This window comes from Megalopta genalis, chromosome 5 (genome assembly GCF_051020955.1).
Source record: "Megalopta genalis isolate 19385.01 chromosome 5, iyMegGena1_principal, whole genome shotgun sequence".
In the NCBI taxonomy this organism is placed as follows: domain Eukaryota; kingdom Metazoa; phylum Arthropoda; class Insecta; order Hymenoptera; family Halictidae; genus Megalopta; species Megalopta genalis.
Genome location: NC_135017.1, coordinates 5,588,060 through 5,614,467, shown reverse-complemented (window position 1 = coordinate 5,614,467; position 26,408 = coordinate 5,588,060). Strand labels below are relative to the sequence as shown.

The 26,408-nt window shown below is 37.1% G+C and overlaps 1 protein-coding gene across 4 annotated transcripts in view; it reads right to left on the bottom strand.

Moving 5' to 3' along the window:
- LOC117224022 (uncharacterized) overlaps positions 1–26,408 on the bottom strand; it is a 124,700-nt gene that overhangs the window by 73,842 nt on the left and 24,450 nt on the right. For all 4 annotated transcript variants that reach the window (XM_076521563.1, XM_033476671.2, XM_033476674.2 and 1 more), the window contains exon 2: positions 4,061–4,183. In XM_076521563.1, coding sequence (XP_076377678.1) covers positions 4,061–4,124 — 64 coding nt within the window. In that variant the 5' untranslated portion in view covers positions 4,125–4,183. The remainder of the gene's footprint in view (positions 1–4,060; positions 4,184–26,408) is intronic.

The following is a 26,408-nucleotide window of genomic DNA, read 5'->3' as shown; positions in this document are numbered from 1 at the left end:
GAAATAGCCATCAAGGACCTCTATCAAGGAATTACTATATTATGTAGATTTCAGTAGAATGGAATTTTCTAAACATGAAATCTATGGAACCAAAATTCACTAGGAAAGGATGGATTTGAAACGGCCATCAAGGATAACTATCGAGACATTACTGTATTATGTAGATTTCAGTAGAATGGAATTTTATAAACATGAAATCTCTATGGAACCAAAATTCACTAGAAAAGGATGGATTTGAAATGGCCATCGAGGACAACTATCGAGGCACATGTAGATCACAGTGGAATAGAATTATCTAAACAGGAAATCTATGGAACTAATGCTTTTAAGAAAAGGATGAATTTGAAATGGCCATCAAGGACCTCCATCAAGGCACTACTGTGTTATCTAGACTTCAGTAGAATGGAATTTTCTAAACATGAAATCTATGGAACCAAAATTCACTAGAAAATGATGGATTTTAAATGGCCATCGAGGACAACAATCGCGGCACTACTGCACAACGCAAACTACAGTGGAATAGAATTTCCTAAACATGAAATCTATGTAACCAAAGCTCCTTAGAAAAGAGGATGGATTCGAAATGTCCATCAAGGACAACTATCGAGCCACTACTGTAAATCCGACCAAACACAATTGTAATTCCGTCTGGATGGAAAGTTGTCCCAGAGATCCCATGTACCGATGAACCGGGTGTAAAGCGATATCGGTAATCATGTACCGAGGCACCACTGCGAATCGGGTGAAATAGGATTTCAACTGTATATGCAAAGCGATACAGGAGATCGTATATCGAGGTATATATACATGCTACCGGAAATCAAAACCGCAAAATAAGGTCCAAAACGGGAGCGAATGAAATTCGTCGTCGCGGAATAAGCCGATGCGCAGCTGACGCGCGGCCGAGCATTTAAAATTCCACGGGCATTCGTCGAGCGGCAACGGTAATTCAAAGAAAAGCCTAGGTAGCGCTGAGCGTGATTATTTAGCGGCGGTTTTCAAGGCCCCGGCGAGCGATCGCCAGACCGTTTCACTGGCACACATAGCGTGTACGTGGAACCTGTCTCGCGAGCGTTATCTCGCCTTAATATCACCGGCTTATCGTTACTAGTTCTCCGGTGCGTGCGACACCCGCACGCATCCATGAGCACACACACACGTGTACACACACACAAACGCGCGGGCTCGGCCGCTCGCTCGCTCGCTTCAGCCGCCGTCGGTCGACGCCGCGGTGCAACCTGCGCTCGGCCGCGCACCGCCGATTACATAACGCATCATTCACGAACCCGGCTGTTATGCGGACAAACTAGGCGTTTCGAAAGTAATCGGGCAACGCAACGCAACGCGGCGGCTGACAATTAGACGCCTAGAGCGTCGTCGGACACCGCGTCTCGCCCGCGAACTACCGACGCCGCGCGCCGTTTATTATTAGACTGAACTCGAACTCGACGCTCGAACGCGTCCGTTTCGAGAGATTCCGATAGATATAGGTGTCATCCGACCGAGCTGTCTTCGCGGTCGCTTCGTAAACAGCGGGACGCGTCCGATCGGATGCTAGCGATCTCATCGAGATTCATCTTTTAACCCTGCGCACTCGCGCGTGGCGACTCTGAGGCGCCACTAAAAATTGTTGTACTATTTTTCAGAATCATTCTAAGAGCGTCAGACTCGTTTATATTTAAAAAGTAATATATATATATATATATATATATATGTACATATATAATTACTATACTATACTGTATATATAATTTTACTATATATATATAATTACTATACTATACTGTATATATAATTTTACTATATATATATATATATATATATTAACATTGAATTTTGTGACTCGAGCAACAAATTATACTTCGCTGAATTGTTTGCATATTTTAAGAAGTATTTTCAAACGTGATAAAACGATTTTTGACGACGCCTTTGAATCGCCACTCGAGTGCAAGGGTTAACCCTTTGCAGTCGAAGCTATTTGAATTCAAAATCCAAATATATATAATCCAATATAACAAAATCCAATATATATAATTACTATACTGTACGATACTGTAGATCAGAAATCATGTTTTGGATTTTGAATTCAAATAGCTTCGACTGCAAAGGGTTAACCCTTGCACTCGACTGGCGATTCGGAGGCGTCGTCAAAAATCGTTGTATCACGTTTGAAAATACTTCTTAAAATATGCAAACAATTCAGCGAAGTATAATTTGTTGCTCGAGTCACAAAATTCAATGTTGCATAAATAAAATGCAATAAATTATATGCAACAGTAACAGTACAAATCAGAAGAACTATTTTAGATTTCGAGTTAAAATGACTTCGAGTGCGAAGGGTTAACGCTCGGAGGGGGCGTGGCTCGGGTCCGTTTTGACCCGGAGTTATGGATATTGTTATTCTTATTGTTTAATTTGTGACGATTAATTCAAATTCGCAGATGTTCGTCAACGTTTATAGTGTGGCTAACGTGTCTAGAAGATCTACGTTAAAAAATATGTTGGAAAAATTACTAAATAAAATTATAAATAATCTTATGCTTGTTCGGTTATGTTTTTGTTTAAAATGGTGTCGCTTTTCGAGCGTTGATCGATTCTCTGGATTTGGACGGAGAGCGAATCGAACGTTAATTAACGCGACGAATTTTTCTATTCTGGGTCCGAGTAGACCCGGGCATCGCAGTGTTAACTGTTGTTAGCCGTTTTAACCCTCGTTAAAATAATTAAAATAGATAGATAATTAGATAGATAATAATAATATATATTATTATAATATATATAATTAATATATATTATTAATAATAATATATATTAGATATAATATAGATATAATATATATAATATAATTATTATTTATTATAATTATATATAATATATTAGATAATAATTAGATAATTAGATAGATAATTAAGATTGTCGACGTTGTTCTATAACTTCTGATATTGCGTTACCGTTTTGTAGAACTTTTACATAATTACATGAACATTCGGCTTTATTTCTTTTACATTTATTACCCCAACGAAATATTATTTCCATTTATTGTCTGGAGGAATTGGCTATTATTGAGCAAACATATGTTAAACTTTATCGTTCAATTTTTACTACTCTTCTCGTAACGAAATTGTAGAATCGGAACAAATATCGATCGTGAACGTGACAAACAACGACGATGCAATTGGATATTGAAATATTTTATCGGAAGCAAAAAATATGTTCAAGAGAATGTGCAAATGGGTGCTCGGTTATCGAACAAACGTATATCAAACTTTATCGTTCAATTTTAGTACTTTTCTCGCAACGAAATTGTAGAATCGAAACAGATGTTCGATAGAAAATGTGACAAATAACATCGGTTATATGAAATATTTTTATATTGAAATATTTTACCAAATATTTTTTCGACGAGAATGCGTGTAATCCTCGATTTTTGAAGAACAGTTAAGCCGAACCGATAGAACTTCGTTATCGATATAAATGACGATTTTTCAACTCTGGGTCGAAACAGACCCGGGCATCGCGGTCAAAGAGTCGATCATTGATTTCTATACAAATCATCAGATAACGTGTTGTAAGTTGATTATGAACATGAAAGATGAAGATTAGTCTACGGATTTGATGTGTTTATGACAACAAGACAATTTCAAAATGTTTAATTGAATAAATTAATTGAACCAAGGAAGACAATTAATATAGATAATTTTTATTTTGCACAAAGATCCGCAATCTAATAACGATCATTCGTCAATTAATCGACGATGTTTTGCTACGGGTCGTGATAGACCCAGGCGTCGCGATCAAAGAGAGTTAGTCTACGCTTTCAAAAAAGTCGTTAAATAAAATTTATTATACATGAATTAACACTACCAATATAAATGATAATACTTGAAGTAGAAACAGACCCGGGCATCGCTGTGACAGAAGGTGTACGAGGACAACGCGAGTCACGTTAAAAATGGAAGTATATTTTTCATCCCCATAAAGTGAATCACAAGGGTGGTTAGAGTTCAAGTATAATACGTTGCCGGAGCAAGTGACATGAGTCACGTAGAATGAAACTCACCTCTGGGTGGAGCCGGTGGTGCCCTCTTCGGGGTGTCGTCCGCAGAGGGTGTTCTCTCCCTCATGCTTCCCTGTAGGACCCCCTTAGAGCCACCACTTCGGTGAACCCATACGCCACGTCCTCCTGAAACATATCGTGAACAGAAATCTTAAAGACTTCGTTCGATACCGTACTTCTGTGTCGTCGGAATCAAAGGACACGTCGATGGGAAAAATGCTTCTCTCAGATATTGATCGGAAAATGGATGGAAAAGATTACGTTCGAGGATGAATTAGAGGAGATTGCCAATACCGAATATTACGAATCAATTTTCTTATTTCTGCTGCACTGCGAATACAGTTCGTATACAGTGGAGTGCATAAATGTAGATTGAAAGTAACTTTTACACTGTAACTGGTGTCTAAACGACGATTTAACAAAATATTATATTCGTATATTTATATTTGCTATTATTTTCTAATATAGAAGTATATAAACATGACAGTTATTATTAATTCTAATACAGAAATATACAAATATGATAGTTGTTATTATTTCTTATATAGAAATATACAAATATGATATTTGTTATTATTTCTAATATAGATATAATAATATAGATATAATATATATAATAATATATAATAATATAAATATTATAATTTCTTTATATATTATTTCAAATATGATATTTTGTTATCAGTTTTCTTATTTTTGCTGCACTGCAAATACAGTTCGTATACAGTGGGGTTTATAAATGCAGATTGAAAGTAACTTTTACACTGTAACTGGTGTTTAAATGACAACTTAACAAAATATTATATTCGTGTATGTATATTTGCTATTATTTTCTAATGTAGAAGTATATAAACATGACAGTTATTATTAATTCGAATACAGAAATGTACAAATATGATAGTTGTTATTATTTCTTATATAGAAATATACAAACATGATATTTGTTATTATTTCTAATATAGAAACATACAAATATGATATTTTGTTATCAGTTTTCTTATTTTTGCTGCACTGCAAATACAATTCGTATACAGTGGGGTTCATAAATGTAGATTGAAAATAACTTTTATATTGTTTTAGTTGCCTAAACGACAACTTAACAAAATATTATATTCGTGTATGTATATTTGCTATTATTTTCTAATATAGAAATATACAAATATGATAGCTGCTATTATTTCTAATATAGAAGTATACAAATATAATAGCTGATACTATTTCTTATACATATAGAAATATACAAATATGATATTTGTTATTATTTCTCTTATAGAAACATACAAATATATTTTGTTAAGTTCTTTTTTCAAATGTAGAGGATGTCTTAAGTAAAGGAGATCGCATACAATGCTGTGAATAATTATAAACTCAAAGTAATTTTTATATTTTTATTGATACTTAAACGAAAACCAAAAAAGAATGATATTTGTATATTTCAATTTTCTATTATTTCTAATACCAAAATATGCAAACATGTTATTTCGTTAAATTTTTTTTAATATACAGGGTGTCTCAGTTTAAGGGCGCCGCAATGCTGTTATTATAAATTATATATTATATAATATTATATATATTATATTAATTATATTATATATTATATAATAATATTATTATTATAAATTATAAACGCAAAGTAACTTCAACATTTTTACTGACATTTAAATAAAAACAAAAAAATAACATTGTTTGTATATTTCCATTTTCTATTATTTCGAATCTAGAAATATACAAATACGGCGTTTTGTTAAGTTTTCGTTGAAATATCACTGAAAATGTAGAAATTACTTCTCGTCTATAATTATTCACACACCGCTATATTTTTGTAGAACGTTGTGATGCCTAATTCACAGATAGGATCAATTTTGTTTACACAAACTCTGTCATCATCCTAATATGCATTACATGTTTCCAGAGATCTAATCCTCAAGCAGCCAGCAATTGACAATCAACATTATGTCTTATGGGTGTACCACCCCAGCTCGTTGCCGGACGAACGGCGTTGGCACCGCATCAGCGTCGTGTTCGCAGCTAAAGGGCAAATGCCGGCGGCGGAGGAAAGTATTTCTATCGCAGGTGCGTACGTCCGGTAGAAGAGATGGTATGAATTTTCCGCTGTCAAACATTATCGATTCTTTTTCTTACTATCGATAATTCCCGATCAGAGTAGCCGATACATTGAAGGGTACAGAAAATTCTCCCTAATTGACCCTCAGCTGGAACACAAAAATGGACAATTTGGGAGGAGGAGATACGATTATTCGAGCCTCCACTTCTCAAATTGTTCATTTTTGTGCACAAGCTGAGCGTTAATTAGGGAGAATTTATAGTAATTTGAACGAACTTTTAGATATTTCCACCCCACTTTGATGACGTATTTATTTCAATATTTCTATCATTTACAGGTGAATGAAAATGCCTTGAACTCTTTGCAAACTCATTGGCATTTTCAAATTTTTGTGTCTCTAAAACTTTATATTATAGGGAGACCGGGTCATAGCGAGCCCTCAGGACAAATAAAACTTCGTCGAACATTTATTTATACAATTGAAATTTCTGTGACAGAAAGTTACATACTAAATTGATTTATTCGGTACAACGACAATTACATCCCGTCAAATTGTAATGATAATTTTATTTAGTAAACAGATTTAGTTTTCATGATTTCTATAAATATTAATATTTTTATCAACAGTAATGTAAAATGACTGACAAATGATTCAATTAATCGATCAATGTTAAACACGTTATTCGGCTGAAATTGTGCGGGGCAAACCGATCAAACGAAAAATGCGTGACCGAAGTATGCAACGACATAACCTAAAATTAACCTAGAAATTTTACATTTCTAAATCAAAGTTCGTTAACCATCAAAACTATAATTAACACTAGATTTACGGAATCCGTCAAACAGACGGGTCACTAATTTTTCAATTTACGATTATTCAATCAGAATAAATGTCTTATTGTTACTTTTATAAACTAATATAAAACAGCTGTTTTTTGTGCTGCGTAAATCTAGTATTAAATGTAACTACCAAAAGATGTTTCAAAGCGCTGTTCTTATTTACAAACTGACGAACATGTTAAACAATTCAATACAATTAATTGATCTGTTTAATTCCTAATTTTATATTCTATTTTTATATCAGGCTCTCATTACTCCATATAGAGACCTCTTTATCCTATATGTGGGGCAAACGGAGCTAATTACTTCGTTTGTTTATATGCAATTTTAAGAGTACTTTAACCTTTTAGATACGGCTGAATTCTGCGCGAGGCTATTTCTCTGGACGGCAGAGTCTGATACTGTATATACAGGGTGTCCCAAAAGTGTCTCGCAATCTGAAAGTGGCGGGTTCCTCAGGCCATTTGAAGCAACTTTTTCCTTTACAAAAATGTTCTCCGAGGCATCGTTAACGAGTTATTAACGAAAAACCGTGACCAATGGAGAGGCGAGCTCAGCTGGCGCGAGGCGATCGCGCCAATGAGCGGAACTGGGCTTCGCGCACTGGTTGGCTGGGCCGCCTCGCGTCGGCCGTACTCGATTCTTATTGGTCACTGTTTTTCGTTAATAACTCGTAAACGGTGCATCGGAGAACATTTTTGTAAAGGAAGAAGTTGCTTCAAATGATCCGAGGAACCCGCCATTTCCGGATTTCGAGACATTTTTGCGACACCCTGTAGACTGTTGTAAATCGATGCGAAGACAAAAGAAGTGTGAAACAATGCGTATGAAGACGATTATTTGGTTCAAACGATGAGCGAGTGAGCTGCTAGAGCAAGCCACTATACTGGCGCGTCGTCCAGAGAGATGACATCCGCGAAAGCCACTATAGTGGCGTGTCGTTCTGAAAGATGGCATCCGCGGAAGCCACTATAGTGGCGCGTCGTGCCTAAAAGGTAAAAGTTATTTTCATACATGATGCTTTGTACAGAGCACAAATACCTACAGCAAAAATATCCAATCACAATTTAAATTTATTTCAGTATTTTTCTAGCGAAGGAAAACTATCGATGGTACTACGCGGCGTCAAGCTCGGCGGGTCGCGGTTGAGAACCGCTGTCGACGTTCGTACGCTCGATGATGCAGTAGTAGGAGAGGTCTCGCTAGCAGCGGCCTGGTCATATCGCGATGCTCGCCGGCGCGGCTCGGCTTGTACATACCGTGGTGAGCGTGTGCTGCCCTGGTAGCTTGGTATCACCTGGGCGATACTGGTATTCGATTCTGCGGAGGCCCTCCGCACCCGTCGGCTTTTTCATCCGGCCGCGGCGCGCGCGTTGCGCAGAATCCGCGCCTGGCTTCGCTTTTCCGTGCTTATTGGAACGCGAAGCCCCCGCGGCTTGTATCGAGTGGATATCGCGCGCGGGGACTACCCGAAGAGTTTCGGCGGCTTTATTTGCCCGGTTTGATTGGTTCATTCGTTTCACACGTTCCTGTTTCTTCATCGCGCGGGGGAGATCCCTCCCCCCGCGCGTACACGTGCCTCTAACCGAGTTTCTATTATTAGGAAACAAAGGCGAACGGCCGACGATCCGCGAATTTTAAACTCTCGCAACCGGCATCCTGGATTAGGCGCGGTACCGGCCGAGCATCCTGAACCGCCGGAATAGACACCTGCAACGGCTAAATGAATGGAGCTGCACGGTGAATAATCTCAAATTGTACTTCAGCTTGGGAACTAAAATGGACAATTTGGACGGAGGGGATACGATTATTGGAGGGGCGCGGTTCGTTTTTATAGAGATTTATATTATTGTATAATAGTTGTTAGATTTATACCAGTTGTCAACAGCTATAAAAACGAGCTTCAAGGCTCGAATAATCGTAACTCCTCCTCCCAAATTGTCCATTTTCGTTTCTAAGCTCGGGGACAATTGGGGAGAATTTACTGTACAATAAATTTGAATTTACTGTACAAGTAATCTGAGATTGTAAACTGAAGTGGACAATTTGTACAGAGCGGCTTGTTTTTTACAGTTGTCAATTGTCAAGAACTGTAAAAACGAGTAGTAAATAATCGTATCTCGTCTTCCCAAATTGTCCATTTTCGTTTCTAAGCTCGGGGACAATTGGGGAGAATTTACTGTGCAATAAATTTGAATTTACTGTACAAGTAATCTGAGATTGTAAACTGAAGTGGACAATTTGTACAGAGCGGCTTGTTTTTTACAGTTGTCAATTGTCAAGAACTATAAAAACGAGTAGTAAATAATCGTATCTCGTCTTCCCAATTTGTCCATTTTCGTTTCCAAACTGAGGGAGAGTTGGGACAAATTTACTGTACAATAAATTCTCTCAACAGTTGGGGCAGAGAGGATAAGATTATTAGAGTTTGGCGGCTTGTTTTTATAGTTGTTGACAATCGGCAACTGTAAGAACGAACCGCAAGGCTCCAATAATCGTATCTACTCCCCCCAAGTTGTCCATTTTTGTTCCCAAGCTGAGAGACTATTTGGGAGATATTACTCTACTCGGGTTTCTAAACTTAGCTACAGAGAACCTAAATATAGATACTTGTATTAAGATTCATATGGCTGGCGTCTAAAAACTGACATCTCTCTGGTGACCCAAAGTAGATACATACACTCCCCTCCAAAAGTATTGAAACACCTTCTTATTTAATATAATACTTAAATTTAGATACTTGTACTGAAGTTCCTATGACTGGCGTCTAAAAACTGACATCTCTTTGGTGACCCAAAGTAGATACATACACTCCCCTCCAAAAGTATTGAAACACCTTCTTATTTAATATAATACTTAAATTTAGATACTTGTACTGAAGTTCTTATGGCTGGCGTCTAAAAACTGACAATTCAATGGTGACCTAAAGTAGGTACATACACTCCTTTCTAAAAGTATTAAGACACCTTATTTAATATTAATTGTACTCTATCATTCAGTTTAAATTATGTCAAAGTTATAGAATCTAAATCTAGATATTTATACTAAGGTTTCTATGGCTGGTGTCTAAAAACTGACAACTCCATGGTGACCTAAAGTAGGTACATACACTCCTTTCTAAAAGTATTAAGACACCTTATTTAATATTAATTGTACTCTATCATTCAGTTTAAATTATGTCAAAGTTATAGAACCTAAATCTAGATCCTTGTACTAAGGTTCCTATGGCTGGCGTCTAAAAACTGACAACTCCAGGGTGACCTAAACTGGGTACATACACTCTCTTCTAAAAGTATTAGGACACCTTATTTAATATTAATTGTACTCTATCATTTAGTTTAAATTATGTCAAAGTTATAGAACCTAAATCTAGATACTTGTACTAAAGTTTCTATGGTTGGTGTCTAAAAAGTGACAACTCCATGGTGACCTAAAATAGGTACATACACTCTCTTCTAAAAGTATTAGGACACCTTATTTAATATAAATTGTACTCTATCATTTAGTTTAAATTATGTCAAAGTTATAGAACCTAAATCTAGATACTTGTACTAAAGTTTCTATGGTTGGTGTCTAAAAAGTGACAACTCCATGGTGACCTAAAATAGGTACATACACTCTCTTCTAAAAGTATTAGGACACCTTATTTAATATAAATTGTACTCTATCATTTAGTTTAAATTATGTCAAAGTTATAGAACCTAAATCTAGATACTTGTACTAAAGTTTCTATGGTTGGTGTCTAAAAAGTGACAACTCCATGGTGACCTAAAATAGGTACATACACTCTCTTCTAAAAGTATTAGGACACCTTATTTAATATAAATTGTACTCTATCATTCAGTTTAAATTATGTCAAAGTTATAGAACCTAAATCTAGATACTTGTACTAAGGTTCCTATGGCTGGCGTCTAAAAACTGACAACTCCATGGTGACCTAAAATAGGTACATACACTCTCTTCTAAAAGTATTAGGACACCTTATTTAATATAAATTGTACTCTATCATTCAGTTTAAATTATGTCAAAGTTATAGAACCTAAATCTAGATACTTGTACTAAGGTTCCTATGTCTGTCGTCTAAAAACTGACAACTCCATGGTGACCTAAAGTAGATACATACACTTCCTTCCAAAAGTAATAGAACAACTATTTATTTAATATAGATAGTAGTTCATCATTCAGTTTAGGTTATGACAAGGTTACATAGGGAAAGGACGGAGTATGCTCTCTGAGAAGAACAGACAAACGCTTGAAAAAAGTGTGCCAGGTATGATGAAAATAACCTTGGTCGTGTCTGGCCGGCTATCAGGTATATTATTATATACCTTCAATAGCCAGGGTCGTCACGATCCAAGGACACTCGCTGGCAGGACAATATCGGCCCGGACGAATCTGGCCGCGAGATGTCGCAGGACCCATCATAATCCAGCTCGTAAAGGACTTCGAAAATTTTGGGTCCCGACCCGACCTGACGAACGGCCTTGAATAAATAAAAAACCCGACCCGACTCGATTAATGGCAAACTCGATTTGATCCGACTCGATAAATGACAAACTCGACTTGATCCAACCGGACTCGACCCGATAAGTGACAAACTCGACTCGACCCGACCCAATCAATGGCAAACCTAACCCGACCCGACTCGGACCCGATGAATGACAAATCCGGCCAAGGCTCAGGTACCCGAAATTTCGGAAAACCGCACACCCCTAATATCTACCCACTAACCACCGAGGCAAACGTGTTCTGCTTTCGCTAAATAGAGCAAGAATTCTAATTAAATCAAATAAAACAGAAACAAGAAAAAAATAAATAAAAGCAGAGAAACGAAATAAATGCCCGACAAATAAACGGAAGTTATTTACGACTCGACTTAATAGTTGTGACTGACCCCGTCATCGGCCTGCTAACGCATAGAACGTTACCCAATAAGTGTAGGCAAACTGATAGTTGCTCGATCGAGATAAGACATAATTCGGTGGATAACACAAGCGGCCCGAGCAACAGCTACTGGCGACATTAGGCGATAAGAACCGTTCGCGGCGGGTATATCTTATGGCGGAATGCTCTATTCTCTATCGATAACCGGATAACCCCGAATTACACGAAACACGGAGATATCCGCCGCCCACGCAATGTCTCGGACCACGCGAAAAACCGTGCGCGGCAAAACGCGCGTCGCGGTTTCGGGCCGCGGGAACGTTTTCCCGACGCTATTAATAAACGACATTCTATAAATAACGGGAGCCGGTGATTTACGAGACCGCGGAGGACGGCCGGATAAGGTAAACGAGCTAAACATTGTCCGCCGAGGCGAAAGCTAAACAAACGATAAGGCGGAATCCGCTCGTTTTCTATCTGCCGATGCATACGGGGAGAGCCGAGAATCGAGCGAGCGAGCGAGCGAGCGCGTGCATCCATAATCAAGGCCAGTGGTGCTCAATTACCAATTTCCATCGGCGTTATCCACAATTTCCGCGAAACGCCAGGCATTCCGTATCATCGAAATGTCGCGCGAACAAACACCGACGACCGGGAGCTTACGCTAATGCTGTTCGAAGGACCGTGGGTTCGGCGGCGCAGCGGTTCTCAAACGGCGCAACGAACCGGCCACAGCTCGACGGTCGATTCTCGGCCGCGCATCCGTCCCATGGAGGCCTAATTGCGGCGACCGGCGCGCTGTGTGTGCTCCGGATTGAAGAGTTTAGTCGGTTTTCTTTTCCCTTTGGCTGTACGCAGTAAATACTTTTACGTTGTCCCTTAGCTTGGAAACGAACATGGACAGTTTGGGAAGACGAGACACGATTATTCGCGGCTCGTTTTTATAGTTGTTAACACGTTCCCTGCCAGACCGTTTTTTGAAGACTTTCCGTTCAAGCCGCGTGGGGCGTATGCGCCCCACGCTTTACATTTGTATTATTTTGTTTCTGGCGTATGCTTTACAATAATTAAAATAGTGCAAAAATCATAATTATCAAGGAAAGGTTGTATAGTTTAACATGCATAACACAGCAAACCAATAAATTTATTTTTCTAGGAATTACTTTAACAAATACCTGGCTGATCATTATTATGCCAAGCGAGTTGCATCCTCACATATAATTTTTTTTATCATGCCTATATTAGTTTAAAATATAATGTTTTAGTTAAATTCAAGTTTGTATGCGATTACAAAGGGATGTTACGATGAACTTTGTTAAAACATGGCAAACATAAGTGTGGTTTATCCACAGACTATCGCAGAATGTTACAACTTTTACAGTACTATAGAACTATAAATCAATCCCAGCTTCAGTGAAGCAGTAAGTATTGTGTCAACGACACGCGAATAAATGACTGATCGGAATAAGAGAAATGCAGTTAAAACAAGTTACAGTAAAGAAAAATTGCCCATCACGCCGCGTGGGGCGTATACGCCCCACGATTAAATGAGGGCATCAGCAATAGTATTAAGATGTCCATAATTGACTAAATAATGAATTTTTAAAAAATTCTTCATTTTACAATGATAATACCAAATGGCTTGAACGGAAAGTTCAGCGTGGGGCGTATACGCCCCACGCGGCAGGGAACGTGTTAACAACCAGGCAATTATAACAAACGAGCCGCGAGCCTCGTATAATCATATCTCCTCTCCCCGAATTGTCCATTTTCACTTACGAACTGAAGGACAATTGGGGAAAATTTACTATAGCGAACTTTGCTAATAATGCGTGTTAATGTTCGAAGCGTCGTCAAGTAATTGTTGATCGTAGAGCGTGTTCGCAACCGTGGTGCTTAATTCAAGATGGCGGACAGTGCTTGTTTTGCACTGAAAGTCTCGCTTATTGGACAATGTCCCGAAAAGATCTCCTCAAGCCGCCATTTCATGCGAAGACAGAGCAAGCTGCTATCAACTCTGCATGACAATAATTGAAGTATCGACAAGTAGTTGATAAATGTAGAACATGTTCTCATTCTGGTACTAAATTCAAAATGGCGGGAAACGTTTATGTTTCGCTGAAAGTCTTGCTTGCTGGAAAAAGTTATTCCAGACGTTCCCCATCGAACTGTCGTTTTATTCCAAGATGACGGATGGTATTTCCAATTTCGCAGGATAATGTTTGAAGTATTGATAAGTAGCTTTTGGACTGTAGAACATGTTTCCATCCTGAATTCGAAATTGCGGAAAGCGATCGTTCGTCACAAAAAGTCGCTATATTTCATTAAATTTGAAAGTATCTTTACTACATGAACTATTTATTATAGTTACTATTATCTAGATTATATATTATATTATATAACATAATAATATAACATAATGTAATATATAATATAATAACAATATATATATATATATATATATATATATATATATATATATATATATATATTGTTATTATATTATATATTACATTATGTTATATTATTATTATATTATATATTACATTATGTTATATTATTATTATATTATATATTATATTATATGTTATATTATTATTATATTATATATTACATTATGTTATATTATTATTATATTATATATTATATTATATGTTATATTATTACTATATTATATATTATATTATCTAGATCTACTGTTATCTAAATTCTCCCTAATTGATGCGCAGATTGTGCACGAAAATAGACAATTTGGGGAGAGGAGATACGATTACTCGAGCCTCCACTTCCCAAATTTACTGTCCTTATGGTCACAATTAGCAAGGTGTGCTCGGTTACTATCATCATCTTCGTCGTTAAAGTCGATCAATATTCAACGAACGCGAGAAAATTCGACTTTTCATCGAAAAATCAGCCGAATTAGTTTGACGAATTATTAAAGTATTATTTAAAAAAAAAAAGAACAAGAAAACATAGACCGTATGAAAATGCTCGTACGGCTGAACCGAGGACAACGCGGCGGGGTCAGAAAAGCAATCATTCTCTTATCAGTGCCGCGTTAAGCGGTCAAACGATTTATTCGGCATTATCGTGCGCCGTTCCCGTTGCGTTCGACGTGTCGCTCGCGGAAAAAAAGAGAGCAGAACGCGCGTACACTTGTCCATTGTAAATACCACGAAAAAAAAGAGGGATCGATATCCTTCAGTTCGCGCACGATTGACAGCCACCGCCGCGCAAACAGCAATTAAAAAAACCCCAGAGCTAGTGGATTAATTGAGTGCAAAACCGAGCCGGTTAATCGATATCACGGTCACTTAGGAGTGCTTCTGTGAAAATGGACAAGGAAGGAGAAGATGGCGAAGGAGAACAGCAAGGGACGGAGAGAGGAGAGAGAGAGAGAGAGAGAGAGAGAGAGAGGGAGAGAGAGAGAGAGAGAGAGAGAGAGAGAGAGAGAGAGAGAGAGAGGGAGAGGGAGGGAGAGAGAGAAGGAAAACGAAAAAACAGAATGGTTCCGGTGCCAGTGGTGCACTGCAGACTTTTCCACGGCGGAATGCCGCGTTTCAGCATTCCAGGCAAACACTGGAACCCTCGACAGACTTTGATTTATAGGGTTTCAGTGTTTCTGGCTCTCGTCGCTAGCTTCTGAACACCCTTTCCGAGGAGAAATACTGTTCCTCTTTAGCTCGTTATCATCCTGTCCGACGATATTAGGGCTGTTGATAAGGGATCGTCGAATTCGAAATGATTATCCGCCCTTTTGCTTCGTTCAAAATGGCGGGGTGTGCGAATTTTTCTAGTAAATGTCGCTCCATCTCGTCAGAAGTTAGTTACATTCTCATTAGTTACACTGCAGTGAAGCAAATCATTTACAGTGAAGCAAAAATATTGCTCTATAATTTAAAAGAGGTTAGATTTCCTACCCTTTTATTATTTAAAGTAGCAAGAAATGCTAATTTTTTATAAATCATACCCAGATTCCGTTAGAAGTCTTATGGATACTTATAAATTGAGTTATTTTGAAAAATAAGCTTTTTCATGACTATAAAATGTGAAGTTTATAACTAGGAACTTTAAAAATGATCCGAGATTTAATTAATTTCAATTGTTATTGTTACGCCCTACTCCATTACTTTAATTCTAGTTATAATAGATTCATTATTATTATTATTGTTATTATTATTATTACTGCTATTGTTGTTACATCACTTATTATTGTTAATATTATATTGTATACCAACATAATTTCGCGATCGTCACTTATAATTGTACACCAACGTCATTCCATTATCTTCTTATCGAACATCCCGAAAGCCATGATTCCATCCTTGACTCATCCTCGATCTCAGTCCTTGCCGCATCATACCAGAACCTTTGCCTCGCCACGTCATCTTCAAAACTCTGACTCTTTCCCATACTAACAGTACAGTACTGTACAACTGTATAGTTGTTAGTTGCTATGAATAGTATTAATAGATTAACAGCAGAATAACTTTAAATTCATTGTATAATTTATTGTATTTTATTTAAGTTTAATTTATTGTATTTTATTCTGCTCTATTTTATTTCATTTTCTTTTCTTGTTTTATTTGATCAATTTTATCTTATTGTTTACTATATGTGAGATATGAGCACATGGACCACTTGTAATTCGTAAGGAAATCAATAAAGTTCATTGTATGTATATGTATGCATCAACTTTCCCTCAGCGCAGACCCCTTCAAAACCTGCGCCAGTGCAGTTTCCTTCGAAACGTGCATCTAACGAGATACCAATCCTTAGATCTATTCGCATCATCAACACGCTCCGAAATAATGACTAAAATAAAGAAAATTTAATCCGGTTTTGGTAAATTCTCCGATCAGAACAAGAACGCTCACATTTCTTGGTAAACACCCCCGTTGTGTCGTGGCGACGTAACATTAAAAAATAAGAGTCTTCCTATAATTATAGAATGTAAAGTTTTTAACTAGAAACTTTACGCATGATCCGAAATTTAATTAATCTCAATTATTATTAATTTCAATTGTGTTGTAAAATAGTGGATTACAAGTTTCTCAACGTATAATTTAAAAAATGTTGTTTCACTTTACAAATGTTGTTACATTATTCAAAACGACGAGATGTGGGCACCTTCTCTCAAGTGTCCCTAAATGTCGTTAGAATTTCAAAATTATTATTAATTTCAATTGTATTGTAAAATAGTGGATTACACGTTTCTCAACGTATAATTTAAAAACTGTCGTTTCACTTCACTAATGTTGTTACATTATTCAAAACGACGAGATGTGGGCACCTTTTCTCAAGTGTCCCTAAATGTCGTTAGAATTTCAAAATTATTATTAATTTCAATTGTATTGTAAAATAGTGGATTACACGTTTCTCAACGTATAATTTAAAAACTGTCGTTTCACTTCACTAATGTTGTTACATTATTCAAAACGACGAGATGTGGGCACCTTTTCTCAAGTGTCCCTAAATGTCGTTAGAATTTCAAAATTATTATTAATTTCAGTTGTATTGTAAAATAGTGGATTACACGTTTCTCAACGTATAATTTAAAAACTGTCGTTTCACTTCACTAATGTTGTTACATTATTCAAAACGACGAGATGTGGGCACCTTCTCTCAAGTGTCCCTAAATGTCGTTAGAATTTCAAAATTATTATTAATTTCAATTGTATTGTAAAATAGTGGATTACACGTTTCTCAACGTATAATTCAAAAACTGTCGTTTCACTTCACTAATGTTGTTACATTATTCAAAACGACGAGATGTGGGCACCTTTTCTCAAGTGTCCCTAAATGTCGTTAGAATTTCAAAATTATTATTAATTTCAGTTGTATTGTAAAATAGTGGATTACACGTTTCTCAACGTATAATTTAAAAACTGTCGTTTCACTTCACTAATGTTGTTACATTATTCAAAACGACGAGATGTGGGCACCTTTTCCCAAATGTCCCTAAATGTCGTCAGAACCCGCACTGTTGCATACAAATTTCATTATGCATCTCGATCTACTATAGTGCACTAAGGGCTGCTCTATGATTTTAGAATGCCAAGTTAAAGTCTTCTTCGAAGTTTAAGTGACCCGATGCTGCGAAACTGTGGCACGATCACCTCCCAGTGGTCCATAAAGCTGATGCTATACTATATAGTTGCTATAAAATTACCGTCAGAGGCGGTTTGATTCAATGATGCCAATGACACATACGGCACGTCATGTGCAGTTGCAGCGGTTCTCATGACAGTCAGAAATAACGAGTCACCAAAGTTACATACGTACATTCGTCGCGTCGACCGTTAGCGCGATTAATTTCACGTTCGACAAGTTCTACTGAACGAAACTGCTGAAGCTGTGGAGCAGTATCTCCGCCCCTTTTAAATGCGGCACCGCCCCTCGATTGAAAAATATCATCTTTAGCAGCTTCGAAGCTTCTTAGCAGCTTCTTTGAGCAGTTAAAACATGCACGCTTTGTAGAAAGGTGCCCTAGGGGCTTCACTAAATCTCATCGCTTCGAATAAGAGAGCTCTAAATACTCCGAGGTTACGCCTACTTTGCACCGTTGTTTCAAGTAACGCTCCCAAATGCATTAGGCATAAGATCATATTAAGATTTCAGATTCTAGATCACCTGTAATTCTTTTTCTTTTTGATTATAAGTATAGTCAATTCGGATAAAAGACAGTTTTGCACTGCCTTAAGACTACGCCCCTTGGCCCCGCTGCTTTAAGCCACGCCTTCAAGAGCATTAAGCACAAGACCATATTAAAACTTGAAAATCCAGAAATTCTGGGATTCTATTTCGTTTTGGTCGAAAGTATTACTGCTTTGAATAGAACAGTTTTGCAATGCCCCAGGGCTCCGCCCCTTGGCTTCGCTGCTTTAAGCCACGCCTTCAAGAGCATTAAGATCAAATTAGACAAGATCAAATTAAAACTAAAAATCCGAAAAATTTATCGATTCTTTTTGCTTCTACAGCACTGCTTTGAATAAAACATCTGAAGACTCCGCCTTGTGGCCTTTCAGGCCACGCCCCCGTGAATAAAAAAAAACACGTCAAAACATAAAACTCGAAAAATCCTTCGACACCCATCCGTTCCAGTTATAACAGTTGCGTTCGAGTAATTCAGCGAACAGCAAGGCAGCATAGCGTTCGAATTTGCGAAATTTCGCATCGGCGAGGTTTGCGCGTGACGTCCGATAGAAACGCGAATAGTGTCACTCGCAGAGGGGAGCTTGCACAATCGCAGCCCGGCCACGCGGCCATGTATATTTCCGCGGAACATTTTTTTCCCCCGCGAAAAGGCGGAGCCTCGTGCGCGTCTCGCGTCGACGCCGATTAAATTCAGAAAAGAGAGAAATTCGAAACGGCGAGAAGCCGTCGATTTTTCTTTTTTTTTTCTAGAAAAAAAATTCGGGAGTCGCAGCCGAGATTGTTCTCTCTCGGCCGAAAATTCTGGGACCGGACGGTTCCCGATGGAACAAAGAAAAATCGTCGAAATATGATTTACCAATTTCCGGCGACGCGGCCTTTGTGCGCGGGAAAATGGGTCAACGCGGCGTCGATTTCGAGTCCGTCGGAATTTTCCTGGCGTTTTGCGGCGCTCGTGTTTCGTCCGGCGATATCCAAACGGCCGTCGCGGGTCAATTAACGGCAATTCACACGCGGGATAGATTTAAATGCCGGCTCGTCATCGATTATGAATGCTCCGGCCACTTCGACGCCGCCAATAACGATTGTAATTATAAAGCCAGCAGATATAAGCGGCCGATTAACGACCATAGTTGTTAAATAACGCGCGCCGGAACGGGAACAATCACGTGCCGCCGTTAATGCCAGGCATCCCATATTTTCTCGCAGCTCCGCGGGCTCTTGGGGCGTGGCCTGAGATCTGCGGGCCAAGTGGGCGGGGCTTCGACGGATCTTTCGGTTGGCCTCTGTAAGACGGTGGGATTTAATAATATTTTTTTAGACACTTTTGATAAATCGTAAATTATTTAGCTTTGTCAGTATCGAAAGGAAATAAATTAATTAAAATAATAAAATTCATTTCTGATTTGTAAATATAATTTCAATTCTTACTTATTAAGTATCATTTAATTGCTTATTCTTCATTCATTATCACGAATAAAGATATTATTGAGCTCACAAGGACAGGCGCAAGTTCTTTAGTAATAAATGGAAATTAATATCTATTAGACGATAAACGAAAAAAGAAAACAGAAATTATTTATTCTATTTGCTTTTCACCTAAATTGGAATAATATATCATAATATAATATAACAGGAAATAGAAGATTAAAATTATTAAAATTAAGAATAGAATTATTTCTTATTTGTTTTTCCTTAAAATCAAAAAATACAAAATAACATTTTATCTTCAAATAAGAAATAAATTGTTTGTGGAATTAATTATGTTCTACAAATGAAATATTAATTTAATTTGTAATTTGCTATTTATTATGTAAAATGAAATTTGCCTAACTCTGAGTGTAGACAAAGAACATTGTTTACCAAGCGAACCAAATTTAAGAGTGACGCAGGGGCTGATTTCTCAAGCTTATCTTGCAAGGCCTTTTGACAAAAACAAAGTCTTTTTTTAATTATAGGTAGGTTCCGGATGTTTATGCACGATAAATATATGAAAGACGTATGGCAGTATGCAGAGATACTCATGTATACAAACATTTTTAATTTTATTGAAATTTTATTGAAATTTCATTGAAATTTCATTGCTATTATTATCGCTATTATTATTGCTATTATTATTGCTATTATTATTGCTATTATTATTGCTATTATTATTGCTATTATTATTGCTATAATTATTCCTATTATTATTACTATTATCTTACCGTCTAATTACCGTTACCACTATCTTTAAACAAACGACAGACGTCATCAAGTGTCGAACGGTCATTTAAGGCCCCGAGTTCCAGGTCCGAAAGAACCCGGACGCGGTTCAGCATAAATCAAATGAAATCCCACAGCTATATTTCCAGTTCCCGACCCTTCATAAACTCTGTAAAAGCAATTAAAGCTGACCCAAAGCAATACACAGAGTTTCGTCTGTTGGCAACGGGACTTTGAAGAGGATCTAGCCGATTGAGATGGTCAACGTTATCCTAAGGGAGTTTTCGATGACTGTTACCGATAGTTGAAAAGGAAAAGTCCCTGTGTGCAAAATTTCCATCCTGCAGCTTGCTTGTGAGGATAATTACCCTGAAATTGCAGGGTAAGTTAGAACGCGCACTTTTCCTTCTCGGACGGTTTTCAAAATTTTGAATATTTTGAATAAAATATGGCATGTCTCGAATGTCGAGTTGCGAAATATTTGGACACAAATATTGCAATATCCTACAAAAAATTGTCCGTCAAGGTCATTGTCACCTTAAAAAGCAGTCGACATATTTACGCGACTATCATCTTGCAATATTTGCACTCGAGTATTTCGCCAACTAATCACTTTTTGATATGCGAGGCCTAATATTTTTTTGTTCGGAACGATGCGCCGAACCGATAAGTGTATTCGAAATTATACGATTTCGTTTGAAAAAACCAAGTCGACCTTCAATCAGCCTGTACGCGTTCACTTTCAGAAAAATTAATTATGTCGTCTTGTCAGAAAACATTTCTGACGCAGTGTGTAATTAACGAGTTATTTCCGTTTATAGATTAAAATCGGACACCCTGTATAAGAATGTGCATTTGCATAAACATCCAGAGTCTAATTGTAAGTAATTCAGTAGTAAGTATCAGTTCGAGACATAAATAACTTCCGTTTCTTTATCAGACATTTATTTTGTCCTTTTTATTTATATTTTTTGACTTTTTATTTTATTTATTTCGAGCCCTTATCTATATAGCGAAAGCAAATATTCGTTTGTTCCCGGTGACTCATAGTAAATAGATATACATCTCCGTTTTGAAAAGTATTAGGACACCGCTGATTTAGTATAAACTGTAATGTCTCTCATCCTGTTTAGATAATATTTTATCTTTAGTCGCTTATGGAATTAATTTACTCATTCAATGTCTTTTGTTCAGCGAAAACGTATGCTGAGTTCATTTGAGACTAAATAGTATCAAAAATAATAAATAGACTAATAAAACGCATGCCGAAGTAATTATAATTATGCACAATTAATATAATATTATTATAATATTAGATATTATATATAATATATATATCTATATAATATTATTATATTATTATATATTATATATAATATATATATCTATATAATATTATTATATTATTATATATTATATATAATATGCCTATATAATATTATTATATTATTATATATTATATATAATATATATATATCTATATAATATTATTATATTATTGTAATATTATTATTATCAATATAATAATTATAAAACGCGGTGGATGTATCGACGAAGAAAAGATTTAATTTTCTTTTATAAAATTGACGTTACTTTTATTATAAACATATATACATATATAAAATGTAATTTATATAAATACAATATTATAAATATAAATATAAATTTACTTTAGGGGTCTCAACTCCGATTTCGGTGATTCTAAAATATGTTATAAAACACAAGATTCTGAATAACTTTTTTCTACACACATAACCGCCGCACGGTCTTAGTTTCCGAAATATTTGCAAAATTCTTTTCGTACTACCACATTGAATTCCGCCTACACATACGCGTCCATAGCAACGTGTGTGCGTCAGCGTAGGTTTGTGATGATGTAGGTTAGGTTGACATAACCTTGACATAACCTAATGGGAAGGAAAAGTCCCGAATAACCCTCGTCTTTTGTTTATAGTAGAGCAGATAAACGGCGGACCAACGTTGACTCACCGTAGCTAGGGAAGCGTAGAATTCAATGGAGGCAGAATTCAATGGGGTAGCATAGAAGGAATTTTGCAAATCTCGGAAGCTAACGCCGTGCGGCGATCATATGCGTAGAAAAGAGTTGTTGCGAATTTGTATCCCCTAAAATAAACAATTACTATATAAAAATGTATATATAAGTATATATAAAAGTATAAATATAAATATAAAAATAAAATATAAAAATAAATATAAAAATAAATATAAAAATATAAATATATATAAAAATATATGAAAATATAAATATATATATGAAATAAATTTGAGAAACCGATGGGCAGTTGTTATAATTTCTTCCGTTTATTTCAAAGTTAATTTTATTAAACTATATATTAAACTTAAATATATTTAAATATATATTATATATAAATATATTATATATAATATATTATAAATATTATATATATATATTATCATAATATATTTAAATATATTTATTCTTCCATTTATTTCAAAGTTAATTTTATTAAACTATATATTAAACTTAAATATATAGTTTAATAGAATTAACTTTGAAATAAACGGAAGAAATTATATTTATATTTATAATATATTTAAATATATTCAAGTTTATAATATATAGTTTAATAGAATTAACTTTGAAATAAACGGAAGAAATTATAACAACTGGCCATCGGTTTCTCAAATTTATTTCATTTTCTGCGAGTGTCTTGATACTTTTGGGGGGGGAGTGTACGAACAGAATAGATTGCTACCTAGCTGCAGCGGAAGTTATCTGTGACACGACTTAATAACTCCGGCTATATCTCTTGTTCGATATTTATCTTCGTTTCGAAGGGACATCGTATTCGGAGAGTTTGACGTGCCGACAGAAACTCGCAATAAACTCATCGATCTCGTGGGCCGTAAACTGTGATCCGACGACGACAATGGCATTTCGGGTAGCCTTTCCGCAATACTCGAAAAACAGAAGGACGCTCGAACGCGTCCCGGACAAAAGAAACGGGTCTTCCCTCCTCTCGCCTTCTTTTGTCCTCCACGGCTTTCTCTTTCTCTCTTGTCCGCCTGCCACGGAGCCCCCCCCCCCCACTCTGTACCTGAATTTCGAGTCAAGGGGCGGTTGTCGACGGGGGCGGCGAGAGGGGCGCGGGCGAGGAATATTAAAGGAAAAAAGGACCGAAGGGTTGTACGCGGCGATCTATCGCGGTTAGGAACGGGGGACAGACTTATGGTCGAGCCTCGGACCGGTGAAACGCGCGAGCGAAAGGGTGAACGAAGAGAAGGAGGAACAACGAGAACAATACGCTGCCTCGTCCGTGAGAACCGCTCGCGGAACCGCGGCGAAGATGACGCTCCACCAGTGCCCTGAAACGCGATTCCAGCTGTGGCAAAATGATTTTTGTCGTTATCTCTCCCCCCTCTCTTTCTCACTCTCTCTCGCGCTATCTTTGTCTCCTGCTCGCTCTCTTCCTCTCTCTCACCCTCTCTCAATTTCTTTGATACAGTCCCTCGACTTCGAAAAAGAATGCACAAATCCCCAAATTGTCCACTTTCTTTCCCAAGCCGGGGGACAATTGGAGAGAAATTACCGTATCCAGCAATTTCTCCCTAATTCGCGCTCAGGGTGCGCACAAAAATGAACAATTTGGGAAGAGGAGATACGATTATTCGAGCCTTGTGACTGGTTCTTATAGTCGTCGACGATCGGGGACTACAAAAACAAGCTGCGAGGAGGCTCGGATAATCGTATCTCTTCTTTCCAAATTGTCCACTCTTGTTCACAAGCTGAGGGACAATTGGAGAGACACTGCGAAAATATAAATTCTGTCACTCTGGAACTTCCATATGAAATCTGCGGTTTTTCGATTTTGTTGTTGTTGAGAGTTCTGGTTTTTTAAAACCAGTGTTTCCAATTTAAAAATTTGAGGAGGTATGTATTTGGGCGTTTCACATGTCTCAGAGTTCTCTCAAAATTTCCATACGTCATTAATTAGGGAAAATAGGCATAACACTAATTTTTCGACTTTACCTCATCGTTTTACCTCTCGATCGAGATACAGGGTTGAAATTTTACACAATATATTGCCACAACTGTACTTTTCACCCCCAAATTTGGCTATATCTCTTGTCACACATTTGAAATAATTATGTCTCCGTCTGAATCGATAAGAATTTTCATCTAAAATACAGTAAATTCTCCCTGATTGACGCTCAGATCGTGCACAAAAACTCTCGATCACAAGCTAAGGAACAATTGGGAAGAATTTACTGTATTTATACGAATACAGTCGAATAAAGAATTATTCGAATAATCAGATAGAATAATTGTTTTATATGTTTGTTTATATCACATCAATATTTATTCGAAACGTTGTACATGATATTAAACAAAAAGTTTCCCTAGCAGAAAATATTCAAGAGCGATCCATTTTTTCTCTAAAAATTGACGTGAACGTGTGTCTGAGCATCGAAATGGATCAACACCATGTATAATAAATAACCACCTTCCAAAATTGTCGATTTCTGTTTAGAAGCTGCGGGACAATCGGGGAGAGAATTCACTGTAAAATCAACAAAGAAAAACAATATAAAATCAGCCAAACTAAAGCGACATAAATTCAATCGCTTCCGAGTAAAGTCAACCGAAACAAAAATGCCTGGCTATCCAACAATTCAACCCTAACGCCGACGGAAATAAAAGTAATAAACCGATGTCAAAAGCTCGGCTTCTGCTGTAGAAGCAGCTGAAACAAACTGAAATGGAATAAAATGAAATAACACGGCGAAAAACAACAAAGGGACATTAGGATAACATAGAATAACACGAGGAGGATTCTACAGCGACTGACCCGATGGTGGTGGTGGTGGTAGGTGGTCGTGAATATCCATGTTCCTGACAAAACCATCGTCGGTAGTGGGGGGGAAAAAATCGGAAAAATTGTAAAGCTTGATTTTTTGTCGCAGGAACGCATTCGGGGGATCAGTAATTTCGTGTTTCTACTGTTCGCAAACAGTGTCCGGTGACGCGTTGCGGCGCGGCGGTGCGGTGCGGTGCGGTGCGGGGCGGGCGAGCCTGTTCCGCGCGCTGTCGATTTGCAAATAAATTGCGGCAGACGTCGGTAAATCACGTTAGAGCTGCATTCGGCTCTCGCACGCCGCGGCGCAACGTTGCACTCGCGAGAGCAGCGCGCGATGCACATACGCGACACGTTCCACCGCTTTCGAAAGACATTGCCACGTGCCATTAGCCGCTGACGTGTTCGGACACCATTGTCTCCGGCCGCCATGTCTGCCGCTTCGACGGGATCTCGAGATCGTCTTTCGATGATCGGACCACCGATTTTTATCGGGCTGCTGCGTTTTCGAGCAAGAGTTTTATTTGAGCAAATTTTATACGGATGATAAAAGTGTAAGCGATAAAAAGCAACGAGTACAATTTTATTGAATGCTATCGAATAGAAATGTATCTGGTTTGAAATATTTTTTCGCATGAGAAAATTCATCTGAACAAGAATTCATTCGAATGAGAATTTAGTCGAATAAGTATTTAGTGGAATAAGTATTTGGTCGAGTAAGAATTTAATCGAATGAGAATTTATTCGAACGATAATTTAATCGAACGATAATTTAATCGAACGATAATTTAATCGAACGATAATTTATTCGAACGATAATTTATTCGAACGATAATTTATTCGAATAAGAATTTAGTCGAATAAAACT